The sequence below is a fragment of the Notolepis coatsorum genome, assembly GCF_963971535.1.
Source record: "Notolepis coatsorum genome assembly, chromosome: 12".
Taxonomy (NCBI): Eukaryota; Metazoa; Chordata; class Actinopteri; order Aulopiformes; family Paralepididae; genus Notolepis; species Notolepis coatsorum.
The window spans coordinates 42827329-42842558 of record NC_140176.1 but is presented as its reverse complement, the minus strand read 5'-3'; the positions used below and the strand labels follow the sequence as shown (position 1 = coordinate 42842558).

General features: G+C 42.4%; 2 protein-coding genes across 2 annotated transcripts in view; one reads left to right on the top strand and one right to left on the bottom strand.

The window, feature by feature from the left end:
- lmbr1 (limb development membrane protein 1) overlaps window positions 1-3097 on the bottom strand; it is a 132447-nt gene extending 129350 nt beyond the window's left edge. The window contains exon 1 of the mRNA XM_084325819.1: window positions 2930-3097. Coding sequence (XP_084181945.1) covers window positions 2930-2992 — 63 coding nt within the window. The 5' untranslated portion in view covers window positions 2993-3097. The remainder of the gene's footprint in view (window positions 1-2929) is intronic.
- A 180-nt stretch (window positions 3098-3277) lies between these two features.
- The window catches only part of nom1 (nucleolar protein with MIF4G domain 1), a 30389-nt gene continuing 18436 nt past the window's right edge, over window positions 3278-15230 (top strand). The window contains exons 1-3 of the mRNA XM_084325751.1: window positions 3278-4436; window positions 5200-5318; window positions 10579-10774. Of these exons, the coding sequence (XP_084181877.1) occupies window positions 3522-4436; window positions 5200-5318; window positions 10579-10774 (1230 nt within the window). The 5' untranslated portion in view covers window positions 3278-3521. The remainder of the gene's footprint in view (window positions 4437-5199; window positions 5319-10578; window positions 10775-15230) is intronic.

The following is a 15230-nucleotide window of genomic DNA, read 5'->3' as shown; positions in this document are numbered from 1 at the left end:
TGCCGACACCTTGAACTCGCACATTGGGGGAAGGCAGCCATTGGACTCCCAAGGGTCTCTAATTAAGCCTACTCATTCCAAGGTTCATATACCAGGTTATAGTTTAACTGACGTGTTCAAGAGATGCAGTGAATGCACTGTGTAGAAAACAAAACATTAATGTTGCCTAGGCTACTTCACGCATCTCATGTCAAAAGAGGCCAGATAATACACTTTGTGAGATGCATGGTGTCGTCTTGTCATGTTTACAGAACTTACACCTTATTCTAGAACGTCGATCTCTGCCTGTGACCTTGTTCCTAAATGTGGCAGCACACACCAGTGCCCCACGACCAGTGCACTCGCTGTCGTATGTTAGGTCTTAAGTAACCTCGGCTGCAAATAAGCATGCAGTGGTATGTCATCAAGACACCTATTTAATCTCTGCTTGCGGTATGTGGACAAGTCACCATAGACGTTTTATATGCTTCAGTTCAGATGTGAAGGTTAGAGGCTACAGGATAAATAGGATCATGCCTGTACAAGCAGAGGTGTCATATTCAGGAACAGAATGTTGGCATGTGACAATGACAGGTAATGTTATAGACAGTGTTGATGAGGAGTAGCTTCACTACATGTAATTACACTAGTAGTTTAACTACTCTTGTAGTTGTTTATTACTTTTTTCCTATTTTGAGTTATAGTCAACTACTTAAATTTCTAACTATTTATTTGCTATCAACTTGTGTAACTACAATGAGGCTAACAGGCCCATTACTTAGTTAGACCATTGTTCTGATCACGTTGTTAAATTGCATAAAAAAGTGAATGTTCATAATATGCTATTTTTGTTGACTGTTTTAATAACTGTTGTGATGCAAGGCAAATACAACAAAAAAGAACTCTCCTTGCTTGATTATATGGTTACTTAGTGTTGGTTCACGTCCAACTGGCAGGCAGATATTAAAATGACATGTGTGCACTGTGCAGTGTACTATACTGTAGCTTTTGCAATAAACTCAATTGAGTGGTATATTACGCAGTCACGTTACTTCGTTTGTATTATATTTTGTAATACGTTTGTATTGTGTGGATAATAATATGATCCAAAGTCGTTTTAACTACTTTTTCTACTATATTCTAAACTATATTTCTCCTGAGGGTATAGCTTTGCTGTAGTTCTTCAAGTGTGAAGTAGTTGGTACCATTAAAAACTACGCTTTCAAAGTAGCTTCCCCCAACACTGGTTATTGAAATAATAACTACGCAAACCAAATGAAAAGTAACGTAAGCTAGCTGGATGGTGTATAATAAGTTTGTAGGGAATTTCGTGGTTGTCATCATAACTACTTCATCAAGGAAGGAGGTCACGTTCAATATGTCCTTCGCAAGTACAGACATGTTATACGCTGCTATGAAACAATCCCCAGACCATAGGGGACATGATACTGAACAGAACACAGGCGACCATCCTCACCTATCAAACCAAAACAAAGAGCAGGCAGGCAGCTGTCATACTGTCTATCTGTATGTTGTGTGTGTCATATGTTATGATGAATTGAAAATGGGGGACCCTGATGTAAACAAGACGAAAGTCTTTCTCTGGTCTGCATCCCCTTAACACTTTGAGTGCCACGGACGTATGTTGTCGTTAGTTCATGCCGCCAGGTGAATGCCACCAACGCTATATAGCGTTTGTTTGTCGTTTTTTTTATTAGACTCTCTCTGAGCTCCATTGGGAAAATACCACCCCTTATCGTCTCTCCCTGTGGTACTGCACCCCATTGGATTAGACTGATGGGGGGGGGGTCCAGTTTCCTCATTTTACTTTTCCGTCAAGCCATCTGAAGAGACCAAAGTGATCGCTGAGCCGCAAAACAACGTGGAATACATATTTACAGTACCCAGCGCTGAATCAATAAACGCGATCGATATTTGGAATGGCGATCAGGAATTGGAATAATCTTTTTGGAGAACATCTGATCTGAGGTAAGCAATTTATTTGACCAGTCTTGGGGTAATCGGATCTGTTTTCACCTATATATCAGCGTTTGCCCCATGTGTGTGTGTGCTGATCAGGAAATGAGAGAATATAATATTTTTCAGATCGCTTCTCTAGAGTGCATAAATACACTGCCATATACTATCGATAATCTAGCGTTTATTTGAAAACGCTTCATAAATAGGCCGAAAAATTAGAATGTTTTTTGTGTATTCTAGAACATTCCGTTTATTATGGAATATTTTTATTTTCCTTGAAAACGTTTTTTGTGTATTCCAGAATATTCCAGTAAATGCCGTTTATCACGGAATCTATATATTTTCCTGAACCTTTCAAGAAAACGAGGGCTTTTCAAAATGCTATAAAACGGAATTGAACAGATTAAAAAACAATCCGTTTCGACAATGTTGACTGCAAACAAGTCATTGATAAGCGACGGGCAGATTAGACACATAGCCATAATTTAAGTCATTAATACCTAGATTATGCGTTTAGAGCGCTATCATTGAAGTGGGTGGTGGCATTCAACGATAAATAGTGCACACCATGCTGGCAATCAAAGTGTTAACAATTGTATGTATTGAGCCGTACTGTACTGTACCCATTCTGCAATCTGTTAATACAGTTTTCAATCAATCAAATCACCTCACGTTATATTAGCTAGTGTGCTAGCTTTGAGCGGAGCGAGTTATCTCTGTCTCTCTTGGAAATACAAACAGTACGTAAACATATGGCATCGCCGTAACTTGTACTTTAAACGACATGTTAGCTGACAACTTATGTTGACACGTTTTACATGTGAGATAAGTCCACAGTAGTAACCGTTGAGCGACACAACTTGTGCCGCGTCAGGCAGCAGTCCGACCTGAAGCTCCCAGCAGAGAGAGACGTTACCCGGAGCAGCTAGCTAGCGTATGTTAGCTGTCTTTCATCGGCTCGGCTACTTACTATGTATTCCCGGACCTGGCTGTGGAAATTCTGCTCTCTGATAGTAACATCGTCTTCTTCCATTCTTCATATTGCAAATGCAAAAACTAGACTCACTACATACTAGCTAGTACGAATAACAAGAACGAAACTTGTGTGCCGTTGGGACTTCGCACCGTTACAGTTGCTCTGCCCTGGCAGCACTGTGGCTTGAAACCCGCTCAAAAGAAACGCCCCAAAATAAATGACGTGTTCACTGCGCGACAGTCTCCCCTTCCACTCAACTGAAAATAAATGACGTGTTCACTGCGCGACAGTCTCCCCTTCCACTCTGGAATAGGATACTCGGATTGTCACATGTTCGTGGTGGGTCTTCTTATCAACACTGATTAATTATGTGTTTATAACAACTAATCATAACTTAAAAAAGTGCGCTTTTACTTCACGCAGTCGCCATTTCCACATTTAATCAGGCACGTTTTGTAATAACTAATAAGTAATAACTAACACAATCTATCTAGCTACTGCAAAGAGGTTAGCTGACGTTAGATAGCTAGTAGTGTGCCTCTGCTGAATAACCCTCTGATCAACACCGTGGGTTCACTTTATAAAGATGAAAATTCAAGGGAAATCGAGGAAGAAGAACACTGGACAATTGGAAAAGTATATGGTGGCAGTGGATGCGTTTGTTAAGACTAAGGGGAGGGGTGCTGAAGAAGAGGATGATGACCATGGTTTGAGGTTTGTGAAGAAGAAAAGTCGAAAGGAGCAGCGTAAGGCAACGAGAAAAATGAAAAAAATCAACATCAAAAGTCATTATGAACGCCAAAAGAAACAGAATTTGCGACCTGGCGACGGGGAAGATTCTGGATCACCCACTGGTAATGTTGAAAAAACACAGAAGAAGGTGGTAAAGGAGAAATCAGAGAAAGAAGACTCAAAAACACCCCAAAGCAAGCCCACAGCCAAAGCCACAGAGAAGTCTACTAGCAGCAAAGGAAAGAAACAAACAAACAAACTGCAAGAAACGAGGAAAAGGGCACTGTTGGCGGCGAATGAGGACGAGGACAAGGAAATAAAGAAGCTGGAGCGATTCCTGGGGTTGAACAAGAGGAAAAACAAGAAGAAGCTCCCGCAGTCATTCGCGACCGACGGTCTGGATTACATCCTTGGTGTCCTCGACTCTGGGTCGTCAGCTGTAGGGATGTATGACAGCGATGAGGATGTGGACATGGCCAAGGAGAAGTTTAAGAAGCTTGACGAGAGTGACTCTGAAATGTCAGGCGAGGAGAAAGAACCGGGAGACGAGTCTGCAGATGAGAGTGGTGATGAAGATCTGAATGCAGAGGTTGAAGAAAATGAGGTGGACATGGATGATGATGATGACGATGATGAGGAGGATGGTGATGGAATGATTGATGAGGAGGAAGCAGAGGGTGATGGGAAGGTTGAAAGCGATATTGCAGACTCTGACAGGCACGGGGAAGCAGAAGAAGAAACTGACAGCCCTGGGCCAACGACTGGAACTGTAAGTTCTGAAATTTGAATAATTACTGTTACATTGCATTGAGATTAAAGGGTACGTTCCAAATTTTGGACGGCTAGCCCTATTTCCTACTTACCAATGTTGTTGATCGGTGGAGTCCTTGTTCTCTTGCTGTTCCTCATACTGTATACCCACATCTCCGGCTAGTTAGCCACAAGACTAATGTAAAGTAATGGGGCCACTCTTCAATCTGTACAAGCCCTGAAATAAGCGCTGAAACTTACTCTGCAGTGCATCATTCCCAACCAAAGCAGTTTGCTTCAGACTGGTTCAGAGTATGTTTAAATGCTTTTTATTATTTTTTTAACAGTGGCTCAGGAGGTGGAGCGGTTGTCTGGTAATCAGAAGCTTCCGGTTCCTCCTGGGCACTGGGCAGCATGTCAAAGTGTCTTTGAGCAAGACACGTAACCCCTGACTGCTCCCGATGAGCAGGTTGGCACCTTGCAAAGTTGCCTCTGCCGTCGGTATGTGAATGTGAGACATAAGTTGTAAAGCTCTTTAGATAAAAGTTATATAAATGCAGTCCATTTATCATTTTGTGGCTAACTATGGAGGAGCTGGGAATCCAGTATGGAGCACAGCATGGAATGTGCTCAGTGCTGACTCTACCGTTCCAAAATTCAGAATTTACCCTTTAATGTTCCTCTGTTTTCTATTTGTTTTGTAACCACACCACATGGATGTGGACCTAAACATTTAAGCTGGTTGAAAATCTACCCTTTTCCCCCCTCCTTCCATAATTTAGGCTGCCTCGCCCTCTACAGCAGGCAAGTACATACCACCTCACCTGCGTGGCGCTGGAGATGATAAGCGCAGAGCTGAGCTTGAAAAACTGAGGAGGACTGTCAAAGGCCTGCTGAACAGGTAGCAGTCTTGGCTTCATATGCTGCACCCTAAACTTAAGTACAAAACTGTGCATTGCACAGACAGTATTGCGGTAAACTCAAGAGTTGAGACCCACACTTATGTGACAAATTATATTAGATTCAAATGTATTGTCAATGTCATTATACAGCACAAGTACAGTACAACGAAAATAAGTTTGGCATCCAACCAGAGTGCAAATGTAATAGTAAAGTGCAATAGTAATATACAATGTACAGGTGATTAAACTGGGTATAAAATATATTAATTAGTCATAGTGCTCATCAGATGTATGGCCAGAGTTGTAGTATCAATATGTACAGTGATACAGGTATAAAGAAGACACTATGGTAGTAGTCATAATGGCCAGCAGCGTAACTAGTAAGCGTAGGTAAGGGATACACATGTACAGATATAGAGATAGAAGTCTAGTTCTTACTCTAGTAGCATAAAAGCTAGACGATGGTTATCTTTACAAAATTATTTTTGTGTCCATTTGCCTGTTCTAAAGGGTGTAGGGTGACCTTAGCTTAGCCCATAGACACCCAGTCAGTTCAGAATGATCTGTTCTAAATAGTCAAGGTTTGGAAACGGAGTAAGGAAACCATTGATGGGTCTTTGCTCCTGGTGAAACAGCAAATGGATTTCTGGAAAGATACGGCATACTTGGACTTATCATCGTACATTTTGAATGATGAAATTGGAATTAAGGAGTCTCCAGGTGGGTCTTAAGGCCCTCCCATAGTCGAGCAGACTGTACGCGGACTGGACTCAGCGGAGGTCCACTGGACTCTTTGAGCTTTCATAGTCGAGCAGACCTCCACGGACCAATTTCCTACATGTCGCCAGTTTACACAATTGTCCCCACGCTGTTCAACTTCTGTCATGTCGTCGTCATCCGATGTCAAAATAAAGAGTATGTTATCTTCGTTTATTATCTCCAATATTTCGATAATAAAACGGGCAGTTTTACGCACTTGAATAACAGGTATATAGGCTTGAGGTGGACAGCGCGTGGTGCTGAAATGACAAACACGCATTGCATGAAATAAAAGCACCAGTTTTATTTCAAAATATTGGAAACGGAGATAACATTCTATGTTATCTCCGTTTCCAATATTTCGAAATAAAACTGGCAATTTTACACACTTCATTTAGAAAAGCCATTCAAACATCTCTCTTGGCACGGAGCGAGTGGTCAGAGCAAAATGCAGATCGGCGTCACATTAAATGCAGTTCGATGTCAACCAAAACGCCGAGCAGCGTTTTGTGTGACACCAAGTCAGCGGCGCGGATGTCCGCGCGTCAGAAAATAGGAGCTTCGCACTTGGACTCTGCTGTGGGTCTGCTGTCCACTGAGATCAAAGCTCAAAGAGTCCGCGCGGACCTCCGCGGAGTCTGCTCTGTGTACAGTCTGCTCGACTATGGGAGGGCCTTTAGAATTGCTGTGCCTGGTAATTGCTTCCAGTTAGGGCTGGGCGATATGGCCTAAATATGATATCACGATATTTTCTGACCTTTCGGCGATACACGATACGCATCACGATGTTTTTCTTTTTTTCCCCCAAACAATTCATTATGAGGCTTACCAAGACAGTATTTGAGTTTGCAAGCTAACATTAAAGACAAAATAAAATACCCATGCATTTAGCATTTTTATATTATATATTAGATTTAGATTATTGGATTATTAGATTATATATTGCATATATTTAGCAATGAGATATTATATGATTTAGATACGAAATATGATGAATTGAAAATGGGGGACCCTGATGTAAACAAGACGAAAGTCTTTCTCTGGTCTGCATCCTCCAGTCCACTGTTGACTGTTGTTGTATTGAGCTGTACTGTATTGTACCTATACAAGGTATAGGTACAATATACCCAAGGACTTCAAAATTGCGAGGGTGACCCCTCTGCACAAAAAGGGCAGCAAATTAGACCCAGGCAACTACCGCCCTGTTTCTATTCTCACCTCCATCTCGAAAGTCATGGAAAAAATAGTCTACGAACAGGTCGAAAAGTACCTAGCGGAAAAAAATCTAATCTACGAATTCCAATCTGGCTTCAGAACATCCCACTCCACTGACACATGCCTTCTCTATTTGAATGACCACATCAAACAAGAGGTGGACGCAGGCAAATACTGCGGCATGGTCATGCTGGACCTACAAAAGGCCTTTGACACGGTCAATCACTCCATTCTGATTGACAAGCTAAAAGCAATTGGTTTTGATAGTCTATCAGTGAGCTGGATGCAATCCTACCTTGAGGGGAGGGAACAGATGGTGGAGGTAAACGGTACCCTATCCCCCCCCCTCACAGTGAGCTGTGGTGTTCCACAAGGAAGCATACTAGGACCGCTACTGTTCCTAATTTATGCAAATGACATGTCGTCAGCTTGTGACTGCAACTTGTTCCTGTTTGCGGACGACTCAGCCCTGCTGGTCTCTGACAAGAACAAGTTACAGGTTGAAAAAACCCTCAGCTCGGAACTAGGCAGAATCTGCATATGGCTCGCTGATAACAAACTATCATTACACATGGGCAAAACAGAGTCCATTCTCTTCGGTTCAAATAACAAACTCAGCAAGACCGACGGCTTCTCAGTTACAGTGGGTGACAATATTGTCACAAGGAAAGATGAAATTACCTACCTGGGGTCCATCCTAGAGGCTAATCTCTCCTGTGACAAAATGGCATCCAATGTAATAAAAAAAGTCAACCAACGAACTCGATTCTTGTACCGGATCTCCTCTCTGGTAAACAAGAACACCCTGAAGACTCTGGCAGGAGCACTCATTCAGGGGTACTACGACTATGCTTGCACCTCATGGTACCAAAGCACCTCAAAGGCGCTAAAAACAAAATTACAAACATCTCAAAACAAACTGGTCAGACTACTGCTTGACCTTACTCCTAGAACCCACCTCACCCCTGCCCACTTCGACAACCTAGGATGGCTTAGAGTAGACGACAGAGTACAACAACTTGCAATGGGCCTGGTCTACAAGATACACTACACGACCAAGGTACCCATGTACATGTCAAAATACTTCCCAAAGGTCAGTGAATACCACGATCACAACACCAGAGGGAGCTCCACAAATCATGTCAAACCCAGATTCGGCTCAAATAAGGGACTAAACACGTTTCGCAATTATGCCACATCAATGTGGAACGCCCTACCCAAAGCTGTAAAGGAATGTGGATCACTACCCACTTTCAAAACCTCTCTCAAGGGACACCTACGGGAGACTGCAATTCAACACTGGCCCCTGTAAATATCCTAACCCAATCATTCCAACCCCCTCCAATGTACAGTCATTTACCTAGTATGGTTTTGTCAATAGTTCAATGTACAATTGTGTTTGTTTGTACAGTGTCTCCTCCCCCCCCCCTCAATGTACAGTGTTACTTGTTTATACAGTGTGCCCCCCGCCCCCCCCCCCCCCAACCACCTCCAATGTAAATTACCCAGTATGGTTGTCAATATCCCAATGTACCCAACCCCCCCCACCCAACCTCCAATGTACAGTTTCTACGTCAAATGTATATACTCCCTTTTCTTGACTCCTTCTGTATCACAAACAGTACTGTATTTGCAAATCTGGTATGTCATAAATGTATAGATGTAGCAGTACTGACTATCTGTATGTCATGTATGTCATATATGTCTATATGAATTGAAAATGGGGGACCCTGATGGAAACAAGACAAACGTCTTTCTCAGGTCTGCATCCCCTTAACAATTGTATGTATTGAGCCGTACTGTATTGTACCCATTCTGCAATCTGTTAAATAAAGTTTTCATTCATTCATTCATTCATTCATTCAATCTGTTAATAACGTTTATATTCATTCAGTCGGCAAACAGAATCAGTTTGATTGACAGTCGCGTCTGCCAATTACGTCACATCGCTTGCACCCGCCCTGCTGTTCTTAGCACCAATCGGCAAGCGCGTATTAATTTTTTACTTCCGCTATTGGAGAGCTCAATGAAAACAACAATGGCAGCGGTAGCTCGCCGCGGCCGACTTTTACCTTTTAGCTCTGCAGAATGACTAAACGACTGGAGGCATAATGATTTTACTGTAACGGATGTTATAATAAAAGCATTTCCATACATCTGTCTGATTGAAAACGTTATTAACAGACCGCAGAATGGGCACAACGGAGTCAGCACGGGCTGAGATATGAACGGCTAATGCTTGCTATATCTAGGTCGACCTCGGTCGTTGCTATGTAAATACGCTGATGTTATTGAAAGTGTAACTATATAACGTCAATGCCACAAAACGAATGCCTTTGTTATCATAAGTAGTAACTTTTGATGCAGTAGTGTGTGTGGGGCGGCGCTGTTCAAAAGTGTCAACGTGTGGACCAGATTGACGCAACACAAGCCTCTTGGGCAAAACATCACGATATCCACGATACGTTTAAAAAGTGTATCGTTAATTAACTGTACCCGATATTTATATAATATCGTCATATCGCCCAGCCCTACTTCCAGTAATCATGTTCCATTGTGAACACTCTGGGGCTGGGAGGGAGGTACATTGAATTTGAAGGTATACTCTCATGCATCCATGCAAAAATATGGATTTTAGTTAATCCAAACACTGTTGCTTGCAGCTGTATTGAAAAAAAGTATTAAAAAAAAGTATAATAATTGTAAAAAATAAACGTAAATGTTCAGGTAAATAGCACCATGACAATTGTATTATAAGATAAAGACATAACAAATGACATATCACATTGTAATTTCTACTGGAAAATGGAATATCATCAAATACTATGGAACACACTACCAACACACATCAGGAATGCCAGCTCCATACACATTTTTAAAGGAAAATAAAAAAAACATAGCTATACAGTCTAGCTTACAAATAGTGTACCATGCCTTAGGGAAAGCGAGTATCTTATTGAAATGTTTTTATTATGTGTTTTTAATTTTATGTATTGATCTTTTACTGAAATGTTATTTTACTGTGCTTTGCCTATTGCCGTACTTTTATTACTGTTGTCTTATTAATGTGATGCTTTACGTATGTTTGTGTACAGCACTTTAAGCTGCATGACATGTATGAAAGGTGCTTTATAAATAAATACTTACTTACTTACCATTAAACTGTAAAAAAAAATATATTTAATTGTGATATGATATTTTGGCCATATTGCCCAGTGCTAGAATACCCAAATACTGTGTGCTCTTGTTAGTTGTGATAATTCAGACATGGTCTAACCCGCCCAGGCTGAGTGAGGCCAACATGGCGTCCATCAGCGGTCAGCTGGAGGAGCTGTACATGAGCTCCAGCAGGAAGGACATGAACGACACCCTGACCGAGGTGCTCCTGGCGGCCTGCGTCACCCCGGCCCTGATGCCCGACCGGCTGCTCATGGAGCACGTGCTGCTGGTCAGCGTCCTCCATCACACCGTGGGGCTGGAGGTAGGTTCATCGTCACAGTCCCAACCTTTCCAATTGACTCATCTCAAAACCTGCCCTCTTTTCTTGATCCTCCAATCACAACTCTACAACGGTTGTGATTGGAGGATCAAGAAAAGAGGGCGGAGTGTGAGATAGGTAAATTCCCTGTTCGTGAGATGAACATCTACTCGCATAAAGGTTTTAGGACTGACAAAAATCATGCATGAAACGGTCATAAAAGCCTCCATGTAGTGTACTGAACAACTGTATACTTCTTTTGATAGTAGGCTCAGGCTGTAACAGTGAGGGTACGTTCCAATTAGGAAAAGCATTAAAGGATAACTTTGCTATTTTGAATGAATGAATTATCATTACATTTATATAGGACTTTTCGAGACACTCAAAGTGCTCTCCACAATGTAGGGTGGAAATTGCCTCCTTCACCAGCACTGGTAGCACCCAATCTTGGGCTACGCAAGCTCAATGGCTGCCATACACTGATGCCAGGCACACGTCACACTACACAATGGCTGAACGGCTCAGGAGACGGGGATTGATATCAGCTAATTAAGGGGGAGGGATGATTAGATAGCCTTGATGTCAGAGATCTGATTGGGAATTTGGCCAGGAACGCCGGGGAACCCCCTACTCTTTGTGATAGGCGTCCTGGGTTCTTTAACAACCAAATTCACTCAGGACCTTGGTTTAGCGTCTCATCCGAAGGACGGCACCTGCAGCTGTATGGTGTCCCTATCACCTTAACAGGGGCATTGTTACTGACTAGTCCAAAGGACAGAGTGCCCCCTTCTGGACAACAACACTACTTTCCGACAACAGCCTTGACTGGGGCTCGAACCGGTGATCTTCCGATCATGAGTCCGGAGCTCTACTCATGTTGCCACACTGCCAGACATTTTGGACTTTATTCATGGCCTGTCTACCCTGTACCTGACACATAGTCTGTCTACCATGTACCTGACACATAGAGTCTGTCTACCATGTACCTGACAACATAGAGTCTGTCTACCATGTACCTGACACATAGTCTGTCTACCATGTACCTGTCACACAGAGACCATCATTTCACTGATCTGTCCAGTATTGAGCTAGCTGTGATTTCCCTGCAGGCTCTCACTGGGCTACAATAGCAGACGATGGGCAATCATAAATCCTTTGCAAAAACAACGATAAATGTGCTTTTTCTGAGACGGGAAGCTCAGGGTGTATTCTTTCTTACCAGTCTCAACATGCTCTCTTGTGAAATGTATCGCAATCCGAATGTTGAAACAACAGTTCCATTTGAAACTGAACTATTTCCAACAGCACTACACACTCTAGCTAGTTGTAGAGAGGGGCTGGCCGTAAAGCATGTACAATTTCGGATTGTGATACGTTTCACAGGAGAGCACACTGAGACCATACTGGTCTCTGTGTGTCAGGTACATGGTAGATAGACCGTGAATAGGGTCTAAGGTCCAAAATAGCAACATTAAGGTGCAGTTCTTGCATGTTATTATCAGGTGTTCTAGAGGTTGCGTCCCCTGGATGACCCCTGAGTTCACTGTCTTCTCCGCTGATAAGACCACTGAGAGGAGAGACGAGGTGCTCCTATGTGCGCGGGATAAATAGTCGCCTAATCATTAACCTGAGAACAGGCATTAGCCTCCTGGATTATTCATTCCACGTGGGCTCAAGGGGGTGGTCCGCTCACTCACTACCTCCTTTTGTAAACTGAAACCCTTTAGATTAATTGGAAAGTGACATCTAACATCTGAGTTTCCTTTACTTAAGGTGTATTAGCATTGTTAGCCGTTTGTCTTGTTGACTCTCCATCCACTTAGTGACCACAGAGGCACAGACACACACTAACTCACTCACTCACTCACTCACTCACTCACTCACTCACTCACTCACTCGTGCTCATTAGCAAAAACTAAGCTCCAGTCAACAGTTGGCCATTGATTTGCCAGGGTAATTAAATCTCCTTTAAAATTTGTATCATCTGTGAGATAGATTATTGTGCCACTGTGGGCATACAACATTACAGCACCATTCATCCAAATAAAGTAACCTAAATATTATAGTGTCCTCATCATATTTGTCACTTAACTCAATCAGCGCCTAGAGGTCGCTGTTTACCTTGTGGTAAGACCAGCGCTCTGTTCAATGGAGATAATGCCGGTGTTTGCGAGTGCTAAGTAAAACTAGGGCTGGGCGATATGGCAAAAAATCATATCGCGATAACGATATGATAATGTTATCATATTTCTCGATATCTATAATTATCGAAATTGTTATAAGTATTTTTTTTTTTAATATATAAACAACAGATGTATGTTTATTTTGCAGCAATTCTTTGTTGTTGCCGCCATCTTTAGTGTTACATCCCCTCACACTCCAGTTCTCAGGCTGCAGCTGGTTTAAAAGCGAAAGTAAACCGGCTTCTCTGCTGGCTGTGGCTCCAGGGGAGTTGAACAGTTCTGGCTCTGCTAGTTTATTTTTGATCTTTTGGCGCTTTTTTGGTGGACAAACCACCGCACATGTGCACCGTGACTCGTGACTGGAGTCTAGCTCTGCTAGCACACATAGCCTACTGTGTACAGACGGTTTCAAACTGTATTTTAAATTAGAAAGCAAACAAAATAAATGGACGAGAAAAATAAATCTCAATTTGGTCAGTATTGTCATTTGGACAAGCAAAGCCATTACTTTAAGTTGCAGGCAAGAAAGACAAGTCTGTCCACTGTCTCTGGTTTTAAAACTGCCCTGTTGCAGGTCACAAAAAAAAAAAAAAAGATTTTTCGATTCGATATCGATTATTAAAATATATCGTGATATTTATCGTTATATCGCCCAGCCCTAGCTAAAACTATATTAAATATTATAGCTATGGATCTAATAACACCGTTGATTGTCAGTGAGTTTCTTCCGGTCAACATGCAAAAAACAGATTCTTTTTTCATCTGTACATTTCCGTTTTATACTGTGGTCGTGAATATGAGTATAGTTTGAGTGATTCTGAGTAATCCCAGGAAAAGATGCGAAAACAGCGTTTTAGTGAAATTCAATAAACACGTTGCCATTCCTCGCTTGGATCAACAATCAATCTGAAATCAACGCTAGATTATCGGTATTATCTTTCATCATGCACGCATGAAAGGGAGAAGGGGACGCGGGCCCCTCCATGCTTTTGATCGCTACCAACACACACACCACCCCGACACGCTTTGATCGCGGGAAAATAATTATCGTATCAACGCAAGATCGATAACATAGAGTCCTTACCGCTTGTAAATGATGTACTGCAAAAAGAACAATCCAATTATCTGATCGCCATTCCAAATACTGGTCGCGTTCTTGTATCCAGCGTTATCCAGCATTGCATATAAACGGGGGTGGGGGGAGCCTAGTCCATGCATCTTGCTCAGCTTGGCCAAGAAAACAAACCACATCGTTTCAAATGGGGTGCAATAGGCCGCGTTAGGCCGCGATATTGGCCGTTTGCGATCTCAGAGCCGAGCCATTCCCAATTATAACATCAGGCTGGATGGATGAATTATGTAAGGGATAATGTATGGCTACGAGGTCATTGTCGCAAAATAATTGACCGACACAGAGTTTAAAATACCGAGGCGCCGCGCCGAGGTGTTTTAAACGTAGTGAAGGTCAATTATTTTGCGACAATGACCGAGTAGGCTATACATTATCCCGCTTATTACATGGCTAACTTACTAACAATATACCTAATTCATTTGACAAATCGCAGTTGTTCTGTGGCTCTGTCAGCCCAAATAAAGTGATTATTATTATCGCGGGCAGCCTCTGGCTCCGCTGTCAGTGCAGCGCTATACATTATCCCGCTTATTACATGGCTAACTTACTAACAATATACCTAATTCATTTGACAAATCGCAGTTGTTCTGTGGCTCTGTCAGCCCAAATAAAGTGATTATTATTATCGCGGGCAGCCTCTGTGTTCTGGCTCCGCTGTGTTCAGGCTCCGCTCGTCGCTCCGCCCCCTGTCATCGCCGGCACGGCAGTGTCTAATTGCACTGAAACAGTGTGTCAGTGGGCTTGATTGCGAACAGCTGCGCTCTGCGGTCATTATTGAAAAATCTGCGGTCATTATTGAAAAATAATGACCGCAGTCGGGGGCTATTGACCAATCACAAGCAAGCATTTCGGCGAATGTGAAAACGCCATGTAATAAGAATGGATATATATAGGGAATAAAAGAAATAACGATTAAAACCAGACTTTTCTCGTGATTGGCGCTCAACCACCGGCGAGATAACCCGACTTTTTTCGTCATTGGTGCTGAAACAGTTAAAGGAACAATACACTTATTTGCCAACTTCCCTAGATGAGAAGATTGATACCAATTTAATCTCTGTGCGTCAGTTTGTGTATTTCTTCACTTTTAATGGCTCTAGGCTAGCTGCTCCCTACTGATTCCAGTCCTTGTGCTAAGCTAGGC